Source organism: Salvelinus sp. IW2-2015, linkage group LG27 (assembly GCF_002910315.2).
Source record: "Salvelinus sp. IW2-2015 linkage group LG27, ASM291031v2, whole genome shotgun sequence".
Classification (NCBI taxonomy): domain Eukaryota; kingdom Metazoa; phylum Chordata; class Actinopteri; order Salmoniformes; family Salmonidae; genus Salvelinus; species Salvelinus sp. IW2-2015.
In genome coordinates, this window is record NC_036867.1 from 7,818,306 (window position 1) to 7,838,553 (window position 20,248).

The 20,248-nt window shown below is 41.4% G+C and overlaps 2 protein-coding genes across 3 annotated transcripts in view; one reads left to right on the forward strand and one right to left on the reverse strand.

Moving 5' to 3' along the window:
• The first annotated feature begins 542 nt into the window (after window positions 1-542).
• txndc5 (thioredoxin domain containing 5) lies at window positions 543-16,832 on the forward strand. 2 transcript variants are annotated; one of them, XM_023972319.2, is made up of 10 exons: window positions 543-855; window positions 2,004-2,156; window positions 6,365-6,470; window positions 6,804-6,900; window positions 8,528-8,643; window positions 8,957-9,043; window positions 9,193-9,363; window positions 13,300-13,382; window positions 13,748-13,877; window positions 15,092-16,832. In XM_023972319.2, the coding sequence occupies exons 1-10, from the start codon at window positions 668-670 to the stop codon at window positions 15,212-15,214; spliced, it is 1,254 nt and encodes a 417-aa protein (XP_023828087.1). In that variant the 5' UTR covers window positions 543-667; the 3' UTR covers window positions 15,215-16,832. The 2 variants fall into 2 exon arrangements, with proteins under 2 accessions (XP_023828087.1, XP_023828088.1); XM_023972320.2 differs by having other exon boundaries at window positions 548-855; window positions 9,193-9,336.
• bmp6 (bone morphogenetic protein 6) overlaps window positions 16,795-20,248 on the reverse strand; it is a 47,497-nt gene continuing 44,043 nt past the window's right edge. Inside the window, exons 6-7 of the mRNA XM_023972318.2 lie at window positions 19,422-19,532; window positions 16,795-19,328 (exon numbers count right to left, since the gene is read on the reverse strand). Of these exons, the coding sequence (XP_023828086.1) occupies window positions 19,179-19,328; window positions 19,422-19,532 (261 nt within the window). The 3' untranslated portion in view covers window positions 16,795-19,178. The remainder of the gene's footprint in view (window positions 19,329-19,421; window positions 19,533-20,248) is intronic.

Genomic DNA, 20,248 nt, shown 5'->3' on the forward strand with positions numbered 1-20,248 from the left:
GTTTCTAACATGTATTGACTCATATGTGAGTACTTATGTAAATTAGATATTTCTGTCTATAATTTTCAATACATTTCCTAAGATTTCTCAAAACATATTTTCACTTTGTCATTATGGGGTATTGTGTGTAGATGGGTGAGAGAAAAAAAACTATWTTKAATCTATTTTGAATTCAGGCTGTAACGCAACAAAATGTGGAATAAATTAATACTTTCTGAAGGCAYTGTAGCTCATGGTAAAGCATGATGATGCAATGCACAGACTTGATTATTCAACATGACGATATCTGTCCTTACTCAAATAAACTATTTAAAATAATGTGTATACCTAGCAACTAGGCTGGCTGACAGAAAGACCTGAATGAATGAATGACGCAAATGAATRAAATGTAACCAACACTGAAAAGTTTAGCAAACTTTGATATTTTACACTAGCTGCTCTACTTGTGAAAGCATCTGGATTTAAACTTGATAAGAGCTTGTTCAGGAGTGTTTGAAGTGCACCAGTTTCGTGATGCCACAGATCTCTATCTAATCTGCTTTGCATCTCCACCTGTAAAACGCCAGCAACCATTGTTCAGAGCGTCTCGCTATGCATTGGCTCTATCCAGATTCCCGAAAAGTCAGCAGTAGGGCTAGGGGCTGTCCAAGTATTCACAGACGGGATCATGGCCTCCTCAGCACTGAATTGCACACCTTTTATGTTGTGTGTTATTTATTGTGCGTTACTTTTTGGTAATATATTTTGCAACGCTGATTTAGAAGAAGATGAACATGCCAAGCATACGTATACGGTGGATATGTTCAATGATGCTGTCCCCACAGCTCCTCACTTTGTCATGTTCTTCGCCCCATGGTAAGCAAACGTTTTTTCAAGTTTTAACCTGAATGAATGGATTAGCCAACGTTAGCTAGTTAGTAGCTAGCAGTTTGTAAAGTTATCGACAATGTTCAGATAATGTTACCATATGTCCTTAACAATTTAACTAGCTGTCTCATTTTCAAATTGTCATGATGGGCAAGCTCCTAACTTTGATTGCTGCTACTAGTAAACGTTACCTAGCTAATTTGCAGCTAACTAGCGTAGCTTTTTGCCGGCTAGCTGGTTACCAATCGAACTATTTATCTAGTCAGCCAACTTGTTTTTAGTTACACATATRATATGGCTGTTGTATATAACATGTTAATCCGTCCTTGCATTTGATGCCAGATCAATGTAATCTGGCTAACGCGTTGGCTATTACTCGAGCGTTAGCTAACATTAGGTAGCATGCTACTATGGCTGCTACATTTTGGGATAGTTATTTAAACTAGCGAACTTTTTGAAGTCACGTTTCAACTTGAACTGTCCCGTACTTTACAATTTTAGTTGACAAAGTCGCTACATGCACAGCGCAGTGTTTTTTCAATGTGTTCATTTTGCTGCTTAAATGTTTCTACTGTACTGCAGCTTTCTAGCTAACAGTACAGTGGAGGAATGGATAATTTCAGGATTCGCTCCTGCTGTGACCGTTTACGTGGCAGGACTGACTGACGTAACCTCGTAGACATGCACGCACTAAAGTTGTGCCTAAAAATGACATTTTTTTTTACCCAATGAATAATCGACCTGCTGTAGTTAGGCCTAAATGGGATATAAAATATGTTGGTGTCTTTGCTGACATAAAGGCTTATAGGAAAAACATGTAGTCCTTCATCATGGAAGTAAAAAATCTGTTTTTTATTCTCAGATATCTCCTCAAAAGTATTTCTGGTCTCCTCCCAATGGTTCCTTGATACTCATGTGAAGTGTCACAGCTCCCCATATACAGTTACAAGCATAGCCGTGGGAAGTAGGGGTGCTGAGGGTGCTGCAGCAACTCAAAAAAATCTAGATAAAACAAATRATATTTTTTTTACAAAAGTATTGCACAGGGCCTTTACTAGTCGTGTATTAGCGAACCGATATAGCCATCTGTAGCGCTGGCCAAGAAACAACAATTCTCTGCTGCATTGTYTTTTTAGGTGTGGTCACTGCCAGAGCCTACAAGGGACATGGAATGAGATGGCGGACAAATACAACAGCATGGAGTCGCCACCCGCCTACGTTGTAAAGGTTGACTGCACTCAGGACGTCAAGTTCTGCTCCAACGTCCATGGAATCAGGGGGTACCCCACGTAAGTACAGGGGCGTATTCATTAGAGCAGGCGTTTTTTCATCAGGTGAATGATAATGACAAGTAGAACTAATCAATATATGACAATGAATAGATTTGGTGGACAGTTTCATTATTTTGACCTCTCCACAGTTCATTGGAAAAGGAAGTGTAAACTCTTAAGTTGATTAGTTAGAAAGGTATCTTGGTGGTGTAGAGCAGTGGTTCCGAAACCTTTTATAGTCCCGTACACCTTCAAACATTCAACCTCCAGCTGCGTACCYCCTCTAGCACCAGGGTCAGCGCACTCTCAAATGTTGTTTTTTGCCATCATTGTAAGCMTGCCACACACACACTATACGATACATTTATTAAACTTAAGAATTAGTGAGTTTTTGTCACAAACATCCTGGCTCGTGGGAAGTGACCAAGAGCTCTTATAGGACCAGGGCACAAATAATAATAATCAATAATTTTGCTCTTTATTTAGCCATCTTACATATAAAACCTTATTTGTTCATCAAAAATTGTGAATAACTCACCACAGGTTAATGAGAAGGGTGTGCTTGAAAGGATGCACATAACTCTGCAGTGTTGGGTTGTATTGGAGAGAATCTGTCTTAAATAATTTTCCACACACAGTCTGTGCCTGTATTTAGTTTTCATGCTAGTGAGGGCTGAGAATCTACTCTTACATAGGTACGTGGTTGCAAAGGGCATCAGTGTCTTAACAGCTCGATTTGCCAAGGCAGGATACTCTGAGCACAGCCCTATCCAGAAATCTGTCAGTGGCTTCTGATTAAATTCAATTTTCACAGGACCGCTTGTTGCAATTTCGATGAGGTTCTCTTGCTCAGATATCGGTAAGTGGACTGGAGGCAGGGCATGAAAGGGATAACGAATCCAGTCGTTTGGTTCGGGAAAGTAATTGCACCTATGTCACTCATGTGCTTTGCTATATTACATTTGACATTGTACGTAAGTTTGAGTTAATTTACACATACAATGATGGAAAGACCTGTGTGTTGTCCAAGTTAATGCAGACAGAGAAGAGCTCCAATTTCTTAATCATAGMCTCAATTTTGTCCCGCACATTGAATATAGTTGCGGAGAGTCCCTCTAATCTTAGATTCAGATCATTCAGGCAAGAAAAAACATCACCCAGATAKGCCAGTCGTGTGAGAAACTCGTCATTATGCAWGCGGTCAGACAAGTGAAAATGATGGTCAGTAAAGAAAACTTTAAGCTCATCTCTCAATAATTMTTTTTTAAACGTGTCAATACTTTGCCCCTTGATAACCAGCGCACTTCTGTATGTTGTAAAAGCGTTACATTGTCGCTGCCCATATCATTGAATAATGCATAAAATACACGAGAGTTCAGGGGCCTTGCTTTAACAAAGTTAACCATTTTCACTGTAGTGTCCAAAACATCTTTCAAGCTGGCAGGCATTCCCTTGGCAGCAAGAGCCTCTCGGTGGATGCTGCAGTGTACTGTTTGCATGCGCGTTACCACTTCACTATGTTTCCCTGTCATGGCTTTTGCGCCATCAGTACAGATACAAACACATCTTGACCACCAAAGTCCATTTGATGTCACAAAGCTGTCCAGTACTTGAAAAATATCCTCTCCTGTTGTCATTGTTTCCAGTGGTTTGCAGAAGAGGATGTCTTCCTTAATTGACCCCCCCTAAAAGTAACGGACATATGCCAGGCCCGCCAGTTGTGCCAGCCCCACCACGTCTGTTGACTCATCCAGCTGTAACGCATAGAATTCACTGGCTTGTATGCGAAGCAGTAATTGTTTCAAAACATCTYCTGCCTTGTCACTGATGCGTCGTGAAACAGTGATGTTTGATGAAGCCGTTGTCTGTATAGTTTTTTTGGCCTTTTCCCCCAGCATTGTCCCAGCCATATCCGCGGCAGCAGGAAGAATTAAGTCCTCCACAATAGTATGGGGCTTGCCTGTCCTAGCCACTCGGTAACATTGTGCAATAGAACAGTTTCTTCTTGGACATATAACACACTGTGGCTGAGGAAAGGCACTACTCCCAATATAATTAATTACGCTAACGCCAGTTAGCGTTGGCTTGTGAAACTACCTCTAACTTCCTCCATACTGGACCCAGAGACATACAAATGGTATCCACAATGGACCCCCTGCAGTACCTCGGATCCCAGTTTGAAAACCTCTGCATTAGGGCACACCGTAGCAAAACATTTTAAAACCTTGTGCAATAGAACAGTTTCTTTTGCACATATAACACACTGTGGCTGAGGAAAGGCACTACTCCCAATATACTAAGTGAACCCCAAATCAATGTAGTTCTCATCATATTTGCGCCTCTTCGATTGTCCAACGTCCCTGTCTGTTGTTCGGCGCTTTCCCGGGTAAGGGGGCAGTAGCTCTTCAGCTGCATCAGATTCACAACTGTCAGTGTCCATGCTAGCTGGGCTAGCAGCAAATGTAGAATTACTGATGCTAGCATTGGATGTGCATGTGGAAGCAGAACAACTTGTGTCGTCAACAGGTGCAGGTGTAGTACTGCTGGTAGTAGCAGTACTAKCAGTAGAGCTGGTATGTGTCTCTATGGACGCGGGCCTTACTTTTTTTAACCATTTATCAATTTTCGTGCAAACGGAATGAGCAGCAGCTACGTTTGGCTACATACCAGCTACGTTTGGTGACATTCCCGCGAGAGAGTAACAGTTAATGTAATTGGATGTTAATTATTTGACATTGTGTTGTTATTTTGCTGAACACTAGATGGTTTAATTTTGGGGGGGCAGTGAAACGAGACTACTCAGGCGAGAAAAAAACATCACCCAAATGTATAGCCCAGTTGGAAAATCTAAGTGGACTGTTTGAAAATGTGAATCACATTTTTATTTGGCGTACCCCTGACGGCATTGCGCGTACCCCAGTTTGGGAATAGTCGGTGAAGAGAAATTTGCTGTTGTAAAGCAAATTTTCTGCAATTCTACAAACGTTTGCATTGAGTTGAGAGAACATTTAGCAGTTTTGAAGCTAATTTCCAGCTATTCTACACTTTAGCAAGGAGCTAAATGAAAATTTTGCAGTTTTGAAGCWAATTTCCTCCAATTYTATGCATTTTGCCAATGCTAATGCTGTGTACCTCTGYTCAAACATTATAACAAAATCAATGGGCACGTGCCCTCAATTCCCATATAACATAACATTAAAATAAATCCCATTCTCAATTCTCTCTGACTGTCTAGTTTTTATTTTATTTGTATTTTTCAAAGATGGTATTATTGAAAAAWATATATAGTTCAATRTCTTTTCTGCATGCTTTCTATCTGGTATTGGTCGTTTCAGTTGGCACCAAAACTGTTTTTCTATTCTGAAAATTACCACATAGATGGCACAACTAATAATTTTAGCTAAAACGCGTCGTAAAAAAATGAACTTGGTTTCTATTGAACATGCCATACAATAAAGGCATTTTAATKAATTATATGAAGAGTGCCTTGGTCCTCCTTTCTTTTTTGATGACCAATTCACCCCTTCTACCAAAGAGCACCTTCTGTCTACCAACATTTACTATTGTGTACCTTAGTAGCGCTTCCTTTCCTCCTCTTTCTAATAATTTTCTATACAGAAAAAAAACATGTAAGTAGCTTGATTTTGGCAATGAAGTCATTTATCTACTTCCCCAGAGTTATGACTTCCTGTCATTATGCTAACGCTAGTTAGCGTTGGCTTGTGAAACTACCTCTAACTTCCTCCATACTGGACCCAGAGACATACAAATGGTATCCACAATGGACCCCAGTTTGAAAACCTCTGCATTAGGGCATACCGTAGCAAAACATTTTAAAACATTGTGCAATAGAACAGATTCTTCTTGGATTTCTTMTTGGATAAGTTGAGAGTACATCACCATTTCGAGGCACTTCTTTATTTTGCTACCTGTATAAACCACAAAAAGCAGTGAGCTTCAATGTAGATAGCAGTGAACGTTGACATGCATTTAGACCCTAACATGCTTATAAATTACTCTGTCGAAGAAAAAAAAAAAAAAATGTCACGAAGAAAAGTATTAACATTTTTTTTGCCATGAACCTGACATAAATGAGTTGCAATGCATGTAATGACAAAGGAATTTACCAATTTGGTGTATTTTGAGTATGTTGATACAGCAGAGCAGTATGGCCAAGCCCTAGTCATTGAGTTGTATGATCTCATTGATCCCTGTCTTGTTTGYAGGTTGATGCTGTTCAAGCCCGAGCAGGAGGCGATGAAGTACCAAGGCTCCAGGGACCTGCAGTCTCTGGAGACCTGGATGCTCAACACTGTGCAGGAGGAGCCTGTGGTAAGGAGAGAGGTCACCCAAGTGCAGAGACACAGGGCAGGGGTGCTTTAGACTTGAGAGCATCTAAATAAAACATACAGTAGGTGATCCTGTATGGCTCAGTTGGTAGTATTGTATCAGTATTGTATTKTAGGTTCGATTCCCRGGGCCACCCATATGTAAAATGTATGCACGCATGACWAGGTCGCTTTGGATAAAAGCATCTGCTAAATGGCATATTCTTTTATTATTATTATTATTATTATTATTATTATATATTGAAATGGAAACCTTTTTGAGACTAATGTTATGTGATGGTAGTCTTTATTTGACGTGTGGCATGATGTTCTGCAGGAGCCAGAGACTGAGCTGGAGCCTCCCAAAGCCCCAGAGCCAAAGCAGGGCCTGTATGACATCACCGCCAGCAACTTCAAGGCCCACATCTCTAAAGGTAACTTGGGGGAGGACTGGGAGCGATCAGTACCACACACGTGGTAACGGTCTCTTTATAGCTTGGTCCCAGAACTGTTTCTGCTGACTTGCAATTGTCATGCGCCATAGGAGTTGGCAAGACGGCACACACAGACCTGGGACCAGGCTTGTCTCTTTAGACCTGAATATAACCCAACGTTTTATGCAAGTTGCATATGTAAAGTTTCTACAAAGTTTAACATAATTTAGGCGCTGTCATTTCCTTGAAACCATGATGCAATCCACGCTACATTTATCTCATGCAACCAGCATGTTTCCGGTCGCTGGACAAGCACAACAAAAGTAAATGGCCATGATAATTGTCCCCATGAAATTGCAGCTCTTAAAGGGATACTTTGGGGATTTTGACAATGAGGCCCTTTATCTATACTGAATAAAAATATAAACACAACATCCAACAATTTCAAAAATAGAAATACTCCTCAGTTTCATTAGTTGTCCGGGTGGCTGGTTTCAGTTGATCCCACAGGTGAAGAAGCCAGATGTTGAGGTCCTGGGCTGGTGTTGTTACGCGTGGTCTGTGGTTGTGACACCGGTTAGTTGTACTGCCAAATTGGAAGTGGCTTATGGTAGAGAAATTAACGTTAAATTCTCAGGCAACAGCTCTGGTRGACATTGCTSCAGTCAGTATGCCAATTGCGTGCTCCCTCAACTTGAGACATCTGTGGCATTGTGTTGTGTGACAAAACTGCACATTTTAGAGTGACMTTTTATTGCCCCCAGCACAAGGTGCATCTGTGTAATGATCATGCTGTTTAATCAGCTTCTTGATATGCCACGTCAGGGGGATCGGTTATCTTGTCAAAGAAGAAATGCTCACTAACAGGGATGTAAACAAATTTGTGCACAACTTTTGAGAGTTCAGTATTCTTCCCCCAGAGTCAGACTTCCTCATTTTGATGTATCTGTGTCCAGTATGAATGAAGTTGGAGGTAGTTTCACGAGCCAGTGCTAACTAGCATTAGCACAATGACTTGAAGTCTATGGGTGTCTGCTTGCATGCTAGCAGATACCCATAGACTTCCGGTCATTGCGCTAATGGTAGTTAGCAATTACTTCCTTCAAACCACACGCAGAGACATAAAAATGGTATCCATGAGTTCATCTGACTCTGGGRAAGTAGATAAAGGGCCTCATKGCCAAAATCCCCAAAGTAKCCCTTTAAGCCTGGTTTTTAGTCGTATGTTTAAGAAAAATAAATGATTCCTGTTTTGGAGAAAAAAGACAGGATATGACAAGGTCATTTGTAAGAGGAATGTTTATGGGTCTCACCTTTAAATCTGGGCAAGATGAACTGTGACAATTGTGTAATCKGTAGCATTTAACCTCTGAGCTCAGTTTATTTTAGTCTCTAGGGCCGCATTGCAGAGGCCATTTTTATAGTTGATGTAATTTCTCATATTATTCCATCAACTCGTAACCCATCCTTAAGCTTAGACGCTCATACCCTCTAACTTAAGGTAAAATGCTTTATAATTACAGTTTGTTCAGATTGCAGCTATTCTTGGTGTACATTTATGTATATATTATGTTTTCCAGTATTAAGTATAATCTCCTTTTCTTCTCTTTTTTTCTCCACTCCACAGGGTCCCACTTTGTCAAGTTCTTTGCCCCCTGGTGTGGTCACTGCAAGGCCATGGCCCCCACCTGGGAGCAGCTGGCCACCAGCTTCGAGCACTCAGACAACATCAAGATCGGCAAGGTTGGTGACAAGGTCCAACCCTGCCGGAGCAACAGCAGTGTACCGGAGTCACTTATCTATGTAACAAGACCAGGACACGGATCTTCTGACGAGTCATTTTGTTTGTACAATGAGATAATACAACCCACTGAACAAATGTTATTTATGGCTGTGGCCTGTTTGTATTGAATTGCATGTTGATATTTCCAAGTTAAAAGCACAACTAGCTATCTTTACCAGCTACAGGAGTTAAATGTAAAGTATGACAAACTAGGTATGAGCTGGATATGCTGAATGAATTCTGATTAAGCTGGTGATTTGTGTGATTGGCCAGGTGGACTGTACCCAGCACTACGAGGTGTGCTCTGAGAACGCTGTGCGTGGCTACCCCACCCTGCTCTTCTTCAAGGACGGAGAGAAGGTACGTAGTTTGGTTGGCTAGCATACTGAAGAAGACCTTGTGTCATTGTGTTCTGTAACACATTTAAGCTTTTAAGGAGCTATTGCTTCACCATTAAAAGCGCGAGTCGGTTTGTTAACCCTTTCCATTGCTGCTGTTTGTCTGTCCAGGCGGATCAGTACAGAGGCAAGCGGGACCTGGAATCTCTGAAGGACTTTGTAGACAACCAGGTTAAGGCTGCTACTAAGGAGGATGACGTGCACCCACATGCTAACGAGATCCCAGTACCCAGCGCCGAACCTGCCAAAGAGGAGGTGTGTGTGTTTGACTGTTTCTCTCAGGTACCGTGAGGCCAAGCACATGTGCCTTCCAGACTTTAAATACTCCACATGCTATTTTAAAACTCTTAACATTGGTCACTGTTACGCCGAGATATCATTTTGGGGGCGGGTACCCTGTTGCGTGTGTGGGCAGCAAGTTTCTTCTCCAGATACTTAATGAGTGAACAAGCTCTCGGGCAGATGTTTTAGCAGTGAGATTACCATCTAGCCCGCTCAGGCCTACGCTGTAGACTACAGTCTACACCAGGCATAGGCCTCTGCTGCACAACGGTCAACTAGACCTAGCAATTATGGGCAGGCTAGCTATTTCCTTCCGCCCATGCCAAGGCATCTCGGATAGAGCGTTCACTGTGAACAGTGACATCGACCTTGAACAAAGACATGGGACGAGTCGTTTAAGGAGAGATCCAAAGCTAATTCCAATACAACACAAGCTCGATTAGTCACAGATGTTCGGTGTAGGAATTTAGGCTACTGGTCTTGTGGACATGCAGTGCCTTCAGAAAGTATTCATACCCCTTCACTTATTCCACATTTAGTTGTGTTACAGCCTAAATAAAAAAATTATTCAATATCAATTTTTTTCTGTTACCCATCTACACACAATACCAAAGTGAAAACATGTTTTTAGATATTTTGTTTTGCTCAAAGAAATATAGCATTTAGATAAATATTCACACCCCTGAGTCAATACATGTTAGAATCACCTTTGGCAGCGATTACATCTGTGAGTCTTTCTGGGTAAGTCTCTAAGAGCTTTGCAAACCTGGATTGTACAATATAAAAATTGTTCAAGTTCTGTCAAGTTGGTTGCTGATTATAGCTAGATAGCCATTTTCAAGTCGATCCATAGAGTTTCAAGACAATTTACAGTACCGGTCAAAAGTTTGGACATACCTACTCATTCCAGGGTTTGTCTTTATTTTTACTGTTTTCTACATTGATGAAGTGCTGCATCAGATGACCTGGCCTCCACAATCAACCCAATTGAGATGGTTTTGGATGAGTTGGACCACAAAGTGAAGGAAAAGCAGCCAACGAGTGCTCAGCATATGTGGGAACTCCTTCAAGACTATTGGAAAAGCATTCCTCATGAAGCTGGTTCCCAGAATGTCAAGAGTGTGCAAAGCTGTCATCAAGGCAAAGGGTGGCTACTTTGAAGAATCTCAAATATAAAATATCTACATTGTAGAAAAACAGTGAAGACATCAAAAACTATGAAATAACACATATGGAATCATGTAGTAACCAAAAAAGTGTTAAACAAATCAAAATATATTTTATATTTGAGATTCTTCAAAGTAGCCACCCTTTGCCTTGATGACAGCTTTGCACACTCTTGACATTCTGTCAACCAGCTTCATGAGGAATGCTTTTCCAATAGTCTTGAAGGAGTTCCCACATATGCTGAGCACTTGTTGGCTGCTTTTCCTTCACTTTGTGGTCCAACTCATCCAAAACCATCTCAATTGGGTTGAGGGTGGGTGATTGTGGAGGCCAGGTCAACTGATGCAGCACTCCATCACTCTCCTTCTTGGTCAAATAGCTCTTACACAGCCTGGAGGCTGTCTCTTATACACATCTAGATGTGTATAAGAGACAGGCCTGGAGGTGTGATTTTGGTCATTGTCCTGTTGAAAAACTAATTATAGTCCCACTAAGTGCAAACCAGATGGGATGGTGTATCGCTGCAGAATGCTGTGGTAGCCATGCTGGTTAAGTGTGCCTTGAATTCTAAATAAATAACAGACAGTGTCACCAGCAAAGCACCCCCACACCATCACACCACCACCTCCATGCTTCATGGTGGGAACCACACATGCGGAGATCATCCATTCACCTACTCTGCGTCTCACAAAGACACAGCGGTTGGAACCAAAAATCTCAACTTTGGACTCATCAGACCAAAGGACAGATTTCCACCGGTCTAATGTCCATTTCTCATGTTTCTATGCCCAAGCAAGGTTCTTCTTATTATTGGTGTCCTTTAGTAGTAGTTTCTTTGCACCAATTTGACCATGAAGACCTGATTCACGCAGTCTCCTCTGAACAGTTGATGTGTCTGTTACTTGAACTCTGTGAAGCATTTATTTGGGCTGCAATTTCTGAGGCTGGTAACTCCAATGAACTTATCCTCTGCAGCATAGGTAACTTTGGGTCTTCCTTTCTTGTGGCGGTCCTCATGAGAGCCAGTTTCATCATAGCACTTGATGGTTTTTGCGACTGCACTTGAAGAAAGTTTCAAAGTTCTTGAAATGTTCCGTATTGACTGACCTTCATGTCTTAAAGTAATGATGGACTGTCGTTTCTCTTTGCTTATTTGAGCTGTTCTTGCCATAATATGCACTTGGTCTTTTACCAAATATGGCTGTCTTCTATATACCACCCCTACCTTGTCACAACACAACTGATTGGCTCAAACGCATTAAGAAGGAAAGAAATTCCACAAATGAACTTTTAACAAGGCACACCTGTTAATTGAAACGCATTCCAGGTGACTACCTCATGAAGCTGGTGAGAGAATGCCAAGAGTGTGCAAAGCTGTCATCAATGCAAAGTTTGGCTGCTTTGAAGAATCTCAAATATAGAATACTTTTTTGGTTACTACATGATTCCATATGTGTTATTTCATAGTTTTGTGTCTTCACTATTATTCTACAATGTAGAAAATAAAGAAAATCCCTGGAATGAGTAGGTGTCCAAACTTTTGACTGGTTCTGTAAGTCAAAATTGTAGCTAGGCCACTCAAGAACATTCAATGTCGTCTTGGTAAGCAAGTCCAGTGTATATTTGGCCTTGTTTTAGGTTATTGTCCTACTGAAAGGTGAATTTGTCTCCCAGTGTCTGTTGGAAAGCACATTGAAGCAGGTTTTCTTCAAAATTTTGCCTGTGCTTAGGTATCTTCCGTTTTTTATTTTTTATACTAAAATACTCCCTAGTCCTTTCCGATGACAAGCATACCCATAACATGATGCAGCCACCACCATGCTTGAAAATATGAAGTGGTACTCAGTGGTTTTGTTGTTGGATTTGCCCCTCAACATAATGCTTTGTATTAATTTATTTGGAAWTTTTTTTGCAGTATTATTTTAGTGCCTCATTGCAAACAGAAATATTTGTAATTTGGACAGGCTTCCTTCTTTTCACTCTGTCATTTTAGGTTAGTATTGGGTAGTAACTACAATTTTTTAAACCATCCTCAGTTTTCTCCTACCACAGCCATTAAACTCTGTAACTGTTTAAACTCTGTAAATGGTAAAGTCACCCATTGGATACATGGTGAAATCCCTGAGTGGTTTCCTTCCTCTCCGGCACATGAGTTAGTAAGGACGTCTGTATATTTGTAGTGACTGGGTGTATTGATACACTATTATTGATACACTATGCAGTGTAATGAATAACTTCACCATGCTCAAATGGATATTTAATGTCAGATTTTTTTATTCTTTACCAATCTACTGATAGGTGCCCTGGTTTGCAAAGCATTGGAAAACTTCCCTGGTCTTTGTGGTTGAATCTGTTTGAAATTTACTGCTCTACTGAGGGACCTTACAGATAATTGTATGTGTCGGGTACAGAGATGAGTTAGTCATTAAAACATTATATTAAACACTATTATTGCACACAGAGTGAGTTCATGTGACTTGTTAAGCAAATTTAAACTTATTTAAACTTGCAATAACAAAGGGGTTGAATACTTATTGACCCAAGACATTTCACACTTTCATTTTTTATTAATTTGTAAAAATTTATAAAAACATCATTCCACTTTGACATTATGTGGTATTGTGTAGGCCAGTGACACAAAATCTCAATTTTAAATTCAGGCTGTAACGCAACAAAATGTGGAAAAGTCAAGGAGTGTGAACACTTTCTGAAGGGACTGTATTAACCAATACATGACCAGGAATGATATCATCTGTTTTTTTCCTGCAGTCTGGCGTTATTACACTCACAGAGAGCAACTTTGACGAGACCGTGGCCAAGGGGCTGACGTTCATCAAGTTCTACGCTCCATGGTAAGCGCTTTTAAAAAGTGTTACTACTGTATATAACTAGATCTCCCCCCGTATGACCTTGGATATTTATTTGAGTCAGTGGTACTTATAAGAAGTTGAGGAGGCTAGTGCATTTCCCCTCAGGTAATGGAGCGGCACCCTCGCAGACTAAAGTTCCATCTCAATTCTCTACTATCTGCCCTGATCTAGGCTAGGTGAAAATAATATCATGGCTGTCAGTTTTGTCACAGCAGTGCACATGACTAAAAGTACACTAGATGAAAGTACCACTCGACTATTGAGATGCAGAGAAAGAGAACCTCTGTGGTCCACTGACTGGATAACCTGCGTAATTATAACTGACTTGTCTCCCCCCCCCACTCCAGGTGTGGCCACTGTAAGAATCTGGCCCCTGCATGGGAGGACCTGTCCAAGAAGGAGTTCCCTGGCCTGACTGACGTGAAGATTGGCAAAGTGGACTGCACAGTGGAAAGGACGATCTGCAACAGGTTTTCAGTAGGTGTTCTACACTGAGTGTACAAAACATTAGGAACACCTTCCTAATATTGAGTTGCAACCTCTTTTGCGCTCAGAACAGACTCAATTCGTCGGGACATGGACTCTACAAGGTGTCAAGTGTTCCACAGGGATGCTGTCTCATGTTGACTCCAGTGCTTTCCACAGTTGTGTCAAGTTGGCTGGATGTCCTTTGGGTGGTGGACCATTCTTGATACACACGGGAAACTGTTGAGCGTGGAAAACCCAGCAGCGTTGCAGTTCTTGACACAAACCGGTGCGACTGGCAACTACTACTACAATACCCCGTTCAAAGGCACTTACAATTTTTGTGGCACACATACAATCCATGTCTCAATTGTCTCAAGGCTTAAAAATCCTTCTTTAACCTGTCGTCTCCCATTTTTGTACACTGATTTGAAGTGGATTTAACAGGTGACATCAATAAGGGATCATAACTTTCACCTGGTCATAACGTTCACCTTTCATGGAAATGTTTTGTACACTCAGTATAAATTGACTGTCAGTAGCTAAGATATTGCTCAGAAAGAGCACCAATGTAGTGTACTATACTCTGCGGTATAATTAGCAAGACCTTGATTGTGTAACTTGACATTCCGTTCATAAACACACACACAAGCAGGTGAGACCCAGCGCCACAGGAAGTATAAACGGTGGGTTAGCGGGGGTTGTGTACTATGGTTCAAAAAGCCATAAAACTGCACAGCAACCTCATCCCGGGATTGGATAATCAGTGGTGCTCCGCTAACAGGAATGGTGGATCTCAAGACTCCCTCATGGCCCTGAAGACAGTCCATGTTATAACCATCACAACCTTTATTAATGGGACACTCTCTGGAATTTTCCACTCACCGTCTCAAGGCCATGGACTAGTAGTCTCTTCAGCTGCAGCCTGTCTGGCTCTTAGAAGCTCACTGTTAGAATTGATTAAATTAGTGTTATGTTAAACAATCTAGACGATTCATGCAGTTTATAGTAAGAGAAAAACCATTATTTGCAACCATTATTTCCTTCAGTGTTGTCCGATCTGAAGGAAAGGTGGACGTGATATGGTGAAGGCTTTGCAGCGCTAGGTGAAGTAAAGACCATATTGTTTATACCTATCCATTCCCTTCAAATCAGCAAACACTGAAGAGGTCGGGGCTAGCTAGGGGTTGTTACCTTGCTGACTTTGTCTCCTTTCTCTTCTACAGGTACGTGGGTACCCCACCCTGCTGTTGTTCAGAGCTGGTGCTCAAGGTGAGGAGCATCACGGAGGGCGGGACTTGGAGAACCTGCACAGTTTTGTGATGAAGCAGGCCCGAGACGAGCTGTAGCATTGTCCAAACAACATCCACCGTTACTTCTCTCCTCCACCCAACACAGAATATCTGGCCAATGGGAGGAGTCCTCTCTCCCACAACGGCCAGCTCTTATCTCCCATCGTTTTCCTTTCAGAAAGGAGTAGCGTCAACGCACTGCTTTTTAACCCCCTCTGTAATGTCTCATGAGCGAAGCCAGTCTGATTCTATAATAATCCAATAGTTTGTGTGAAATGTGACTATATTTTGTTTGGGCTGCCCAAACTGTTCCTCTGGAGAGCATTGGCTGGCTCTGCAAACCACTTTTTGCCAGCGGTACTTAAATCGGCCAAACCTTAAAATGCATACCGCCATAGTCATCCCAACACTTGACAACTCAAGCAGAGTCGTCTTAAATAGTGACTGCTGGTTGTATCAAACGTTGGATTAATGCTGACTGAGTTTGTCTGAAATKTTATAGATATAAAATGTGTTAATGTTCATTTGGTGATTTAAGAAAATCATGTTGACGAACAATCATGAGCCGTTGATGTAATGTTACTGTTGCACAGAGGTCAAAGCCACGTTGATTGTTAAGTTGACGGTACTTTTGATCCATGCCAGTGACGGCCTAACTAACTTAACTCTCAGGGACCCCCAGTTGGAGTTCTTGGCCTATGCCATACTGCAATCTCTTATCGGCTATCAAACTGCTTTTTGGCTATGACAGGAAAGGCTGCATGAAACTGTTTCATGTCAAACTGCCCTTTGTGAGTGAGTGGTCTTCTGTGACATTGCAATTGTACTACAAAAAGTCTGAATGTAAATGTATTTTTTGGTGTTCCATTTTAGTGCTGTAAGAGGTTCAGTCCCACGGTCCAATGTCAGGCGCCTCGGGACTGTTTTGGCGTTCTCACTGTTTTATGAACAATGATTGTGATCGTCTGTTTGGCGCACTCAAGTCATGCCTTATGCATGGAATGTGCTAGTTTGTCATGAAAGGAAAACCATATGTCATTAATCCATGTTTGAGGGATTGTCCAACATGGACGACTTAAAAAAATTGAACATTCAGAATGTTGCATAGAACAAACGTCTGCTGTAAATGTAATCGATTTTCCAAAGCRGATGAATATTCTGTTCCATTGACTAAGCCCCATATCAGGCCCCAGGATGTCAGTCAAACACCCAGTGAAGCACAACAACAGTGATAAGGTCATTTTACTTTGGGGTTGTTGTTTGGTTTACCTCAGTTGCTTGGGAGGTCAAAAAAACAAATACCCAAAATATATTATCCTCCCATATAATGATCACTCATGACTTGTTTAGTCCATAAATTACAATGACGAAGTTGATTTTCTTTTCTTCTTTCCATAATGTTAGTGGATCAGAATTTTGTTGTGTGTGTTCTATTCAGGGGTGGTTGAACATTTTTAAGTGGTCTGAGAATGTGTTCGCGTGGAGTTGCTGTGTGAGGCAGTTTACATTCAATGCTCAATTAAGGGAAACAAAAATGCATTCAGAGGCTAACCACTTATTGTCAGTAAAATCTTTATGGATAGTACATGGTCTAGGCAGACTCCAGTGAAGGAAAGCTGTTTGTTTTTCTCTCGTGAGTGGGTTGTACACTGCCCATGTATTTTGTAAACAAAAAGCAAGTTGTAACATGAGATTTTGTAATAAAATGTCTTTTTCCAAAAATACTATTTTTCATTTGTTCACATTTCTCTGTAATATGGCATGACATTTTAAGAGGTGCAATAAATAAGCTGAAAATGTACAAGTATTTACACACAAAAGTAAGTCTAAACATGATCACAAATGTAAACAGCAGCTTACCAGAGGTATATTTTGTGATTTTGGATTTTCTTTTGGTACAAAGGGTATCCAATTTTCAGCTATAGTCAACTGTTCTGTTTATAAACCCATATGTCAATGTCTTAGCATGTTTTGAATGTTTGTACTCGCACAAAGTTCAGTAACATGCAGTTGATCTGTGAATACATTGACACTTCCTATTTCTTTCAAATGAACAAAACATCGATGACAAATGGTCAAAAAAATCACACCGAAGCTAATTTCAGAAAATTGGTCCTAAACATTTGATCAGCTGGTTTGACCAACAAATAGCTTTTTCTACTCTGCAGGTTTTTGGGAATAATATGTTAAGTTAGATTGGAGTAACAGTTTGCGGTATGTCCGAGGGATGAGGTGAAAGCCGTCTTCTTTGGAGCGGTACGTCAGTTGAGCCACAACCTGCTACCTGATGAACCAGTCCAGTGAAATAAACTCCGTGTGAGCCTGGCAAATATTGACCAAATTAACATGTTTTGAGTTCACAACTAAAAGATTATGTGGTCGTTTCCGTTCGGCCTATATTATATTTTTGGAAGCCAGGTAAATATGGCGGAAAAGCTTACGAGTACAATACATAACGAGTAGGAAATATCTTTTTACATTAACTAACGTGACATAAATATTACAATATCAGCAGATTGTTGATGATAAAATCAGGCTTTGGTTAGTCAGACAGTATATTTTATTCATACAATGCAATGGGGAAGTATTCAGACCCATTGACTTTTTCCACATTTTGTTACATTACAGCCTTATTCTAAAATTGATGTTTTCTTTTCCTCATCCATCTACACACAGTACCCCATAATGACAAAGCAAAAACTGAAATATCACATTTATAGCTAATTTCAGGTCTCCAAAGATGTTAGATCAGGTTCAAGTCCGGGCTCTGGCTGGGCCTCTCAAGGACATTGAAACTTGTCCTGCTTTGTCTTGGCTATGTGCTTATGGTTGTTGTTCTGTTGGAAGGTGAACCTTCGCCCCAGTCTGAGGTCCTGAGCGCTCTGGAGCAGGTTTTCATCAAGGATCTCTCTTTGCTCTGTTTATCTTTCCCTCGATCCTGACTAGTTTCCCAGTCCCTGTCGCTGAAAAACATCCACACAGCAGGATGCTGCCACCACCATGCTTCACCATAGGGATGGAGCCAGGTTTCCTCCAGAAGTGACGCTTGGCATTCAGGCCAAAGAGTTCAATCTTGGTTTCATTAGACCAGAGAATCTTGTTTTTCATGGTCTGAGATTCCTTTAGGTGCCTTTTTGCAAACTCCAAGAGGGCTGTCATGTGCCTTTTACTGAGAAGTGGCATCCGTCTGGCCACCACCATGAAGGCCTGATTGGTGGAGTGCTGCAGAGATGGTCGTCCCTCTGGAAGGTTCTCCCATTTCCATAGAGTAACTCCGGAACTCTGTCAGAGTGACCTTATGGCTTGGTTGTTGCTCTGACATGCACTGTCAACTGTGGGATCTTATATAGACAGGTGTGTGCCTTTCCAAATCATATCCAATCTACCACAGGTGGACTTCAATCAAGTTGTAGAAACATCTCAATGATGATCAATGGAAACAGGATGCACCTGAACTCATTTTCTGAATACTTATTTAAATAGGGTATTTGTTTTTTATTTGTAATAAATTTGCAAACATTTCTAAAAACTTGTTTTCGCTTCATCATTATGGGGTATTGTGTGTAGATTAGATATAAAAATTAAAAATAAATTAGAATAAGGCTGTAAGGTAACAAAATGTGGAAAAAGTTGAGGCGTCTGAATACTTTCCAAATGCACTGTAGTTGGGCTAATGCTGTCTCCCCCATTTCTACATGTTTTCTGTGTCATTCCACTACATCTGACGGGATTGGCTACCCGCGCTGAGATAACATTGAGTCAATTCCCCTACGTCTTCGAGTTGTTTTGCTGTAATGAAGCCAGTAGCCATCGGAGAATTTGAACATCACTTAGATGAGAGAGAGAGTGGAAAGCAGCACATTGGTCTGGTCCTTTATCAGTTCCTCCCTCACCCTGAGTATGAGAGCGGGTAGAACACACACTGACATACAGGCAGACGTAGGATGTCGTGTTCACACAGTCTCCGCTGCAGCCCGCGCCGCGGTCAGGTGACCATGACGACGTGGCGGTTTGGCGGTTGTCAGTGGCAACCACAGGCCCTGACCACCATGTTCTTGTACTTCTTCAGGATGACGTTGGAGTTGTCGTCGAAGTAGAGCACAGAGATGGCGTGCAGCTTGGTGGGGGCGCAGCAGGGCTTGGGCACATTCTCCGGGTTCATGAGGTGGACCTGGGAGGCGATGACAAGGTCAGAGGTCATAATTTATACCACTTTTTTGGAGCTTTATTAGCTCAGCAGTTTTATAAGCTTTGGATCACTCACCAGTGTCTGCACAATGGCATGGTTGGTGGCGTTCATATGGGCGTTGAGGGGGAAGACACACTCTCCACCACAGTAGTTGGCAGCGTAGCCCTCAGGTGCAATGATCCAGTCCTGATACAATCACAAGAGGAAAAACATTCGATATGGCTAACCAATCTGGACACAACAGGCATCCTAATGGTCTACAGTGTGTTCAGCAGGCTCTGTGAATGGGACGCTGAGGCAGTAGGGGTACTGTGCATATGTCTCAGTGGAGGCTGCTTAGGGGGAGAACGGCTCATAGCAATGGCTGGAACGGGAGTGAATGGAATGGCATCAAACACATGGAAACCATGGAAACMATATGTTGGATGTATTTGATACCATTCCACTCATTCTGCTCCAGTCATTACCACGAGCCCGTCCTCCCTAATTAAGATGCCACCAACCTCCTGTGTGATATTTATTTGACTGACTGTTGAAGAGTTTGATAAAACAGTACTCGTTCTGCAGCGTCGGTATACTCGCACGAGGTCCAAAGCTCTGTGTTGTGTATCACAGCAGTTTATATATTTCAGGGGTGGTTTTGAAAATTATGTTAGTTGTAAAGTTCTGATGAATTGTTGATTTGAGTGGCGTGGCTGAGTTGTTAGGAGGCAGTAGTTAACTTTTCAATTGCTCAATTGAGTGGACAAAAATGCATTCAGAGGCTAACCCACTTATTGTCAGTAAAATTTTATGGATAAGTACATGGATCTTAGACGGCAGAATCACAGTGAAGGAAAATGCAGTATTTTGTTATTTTGAGTAGGGTTGTACTACTAGCCCAGGAATTTGTGTAAAAAAAA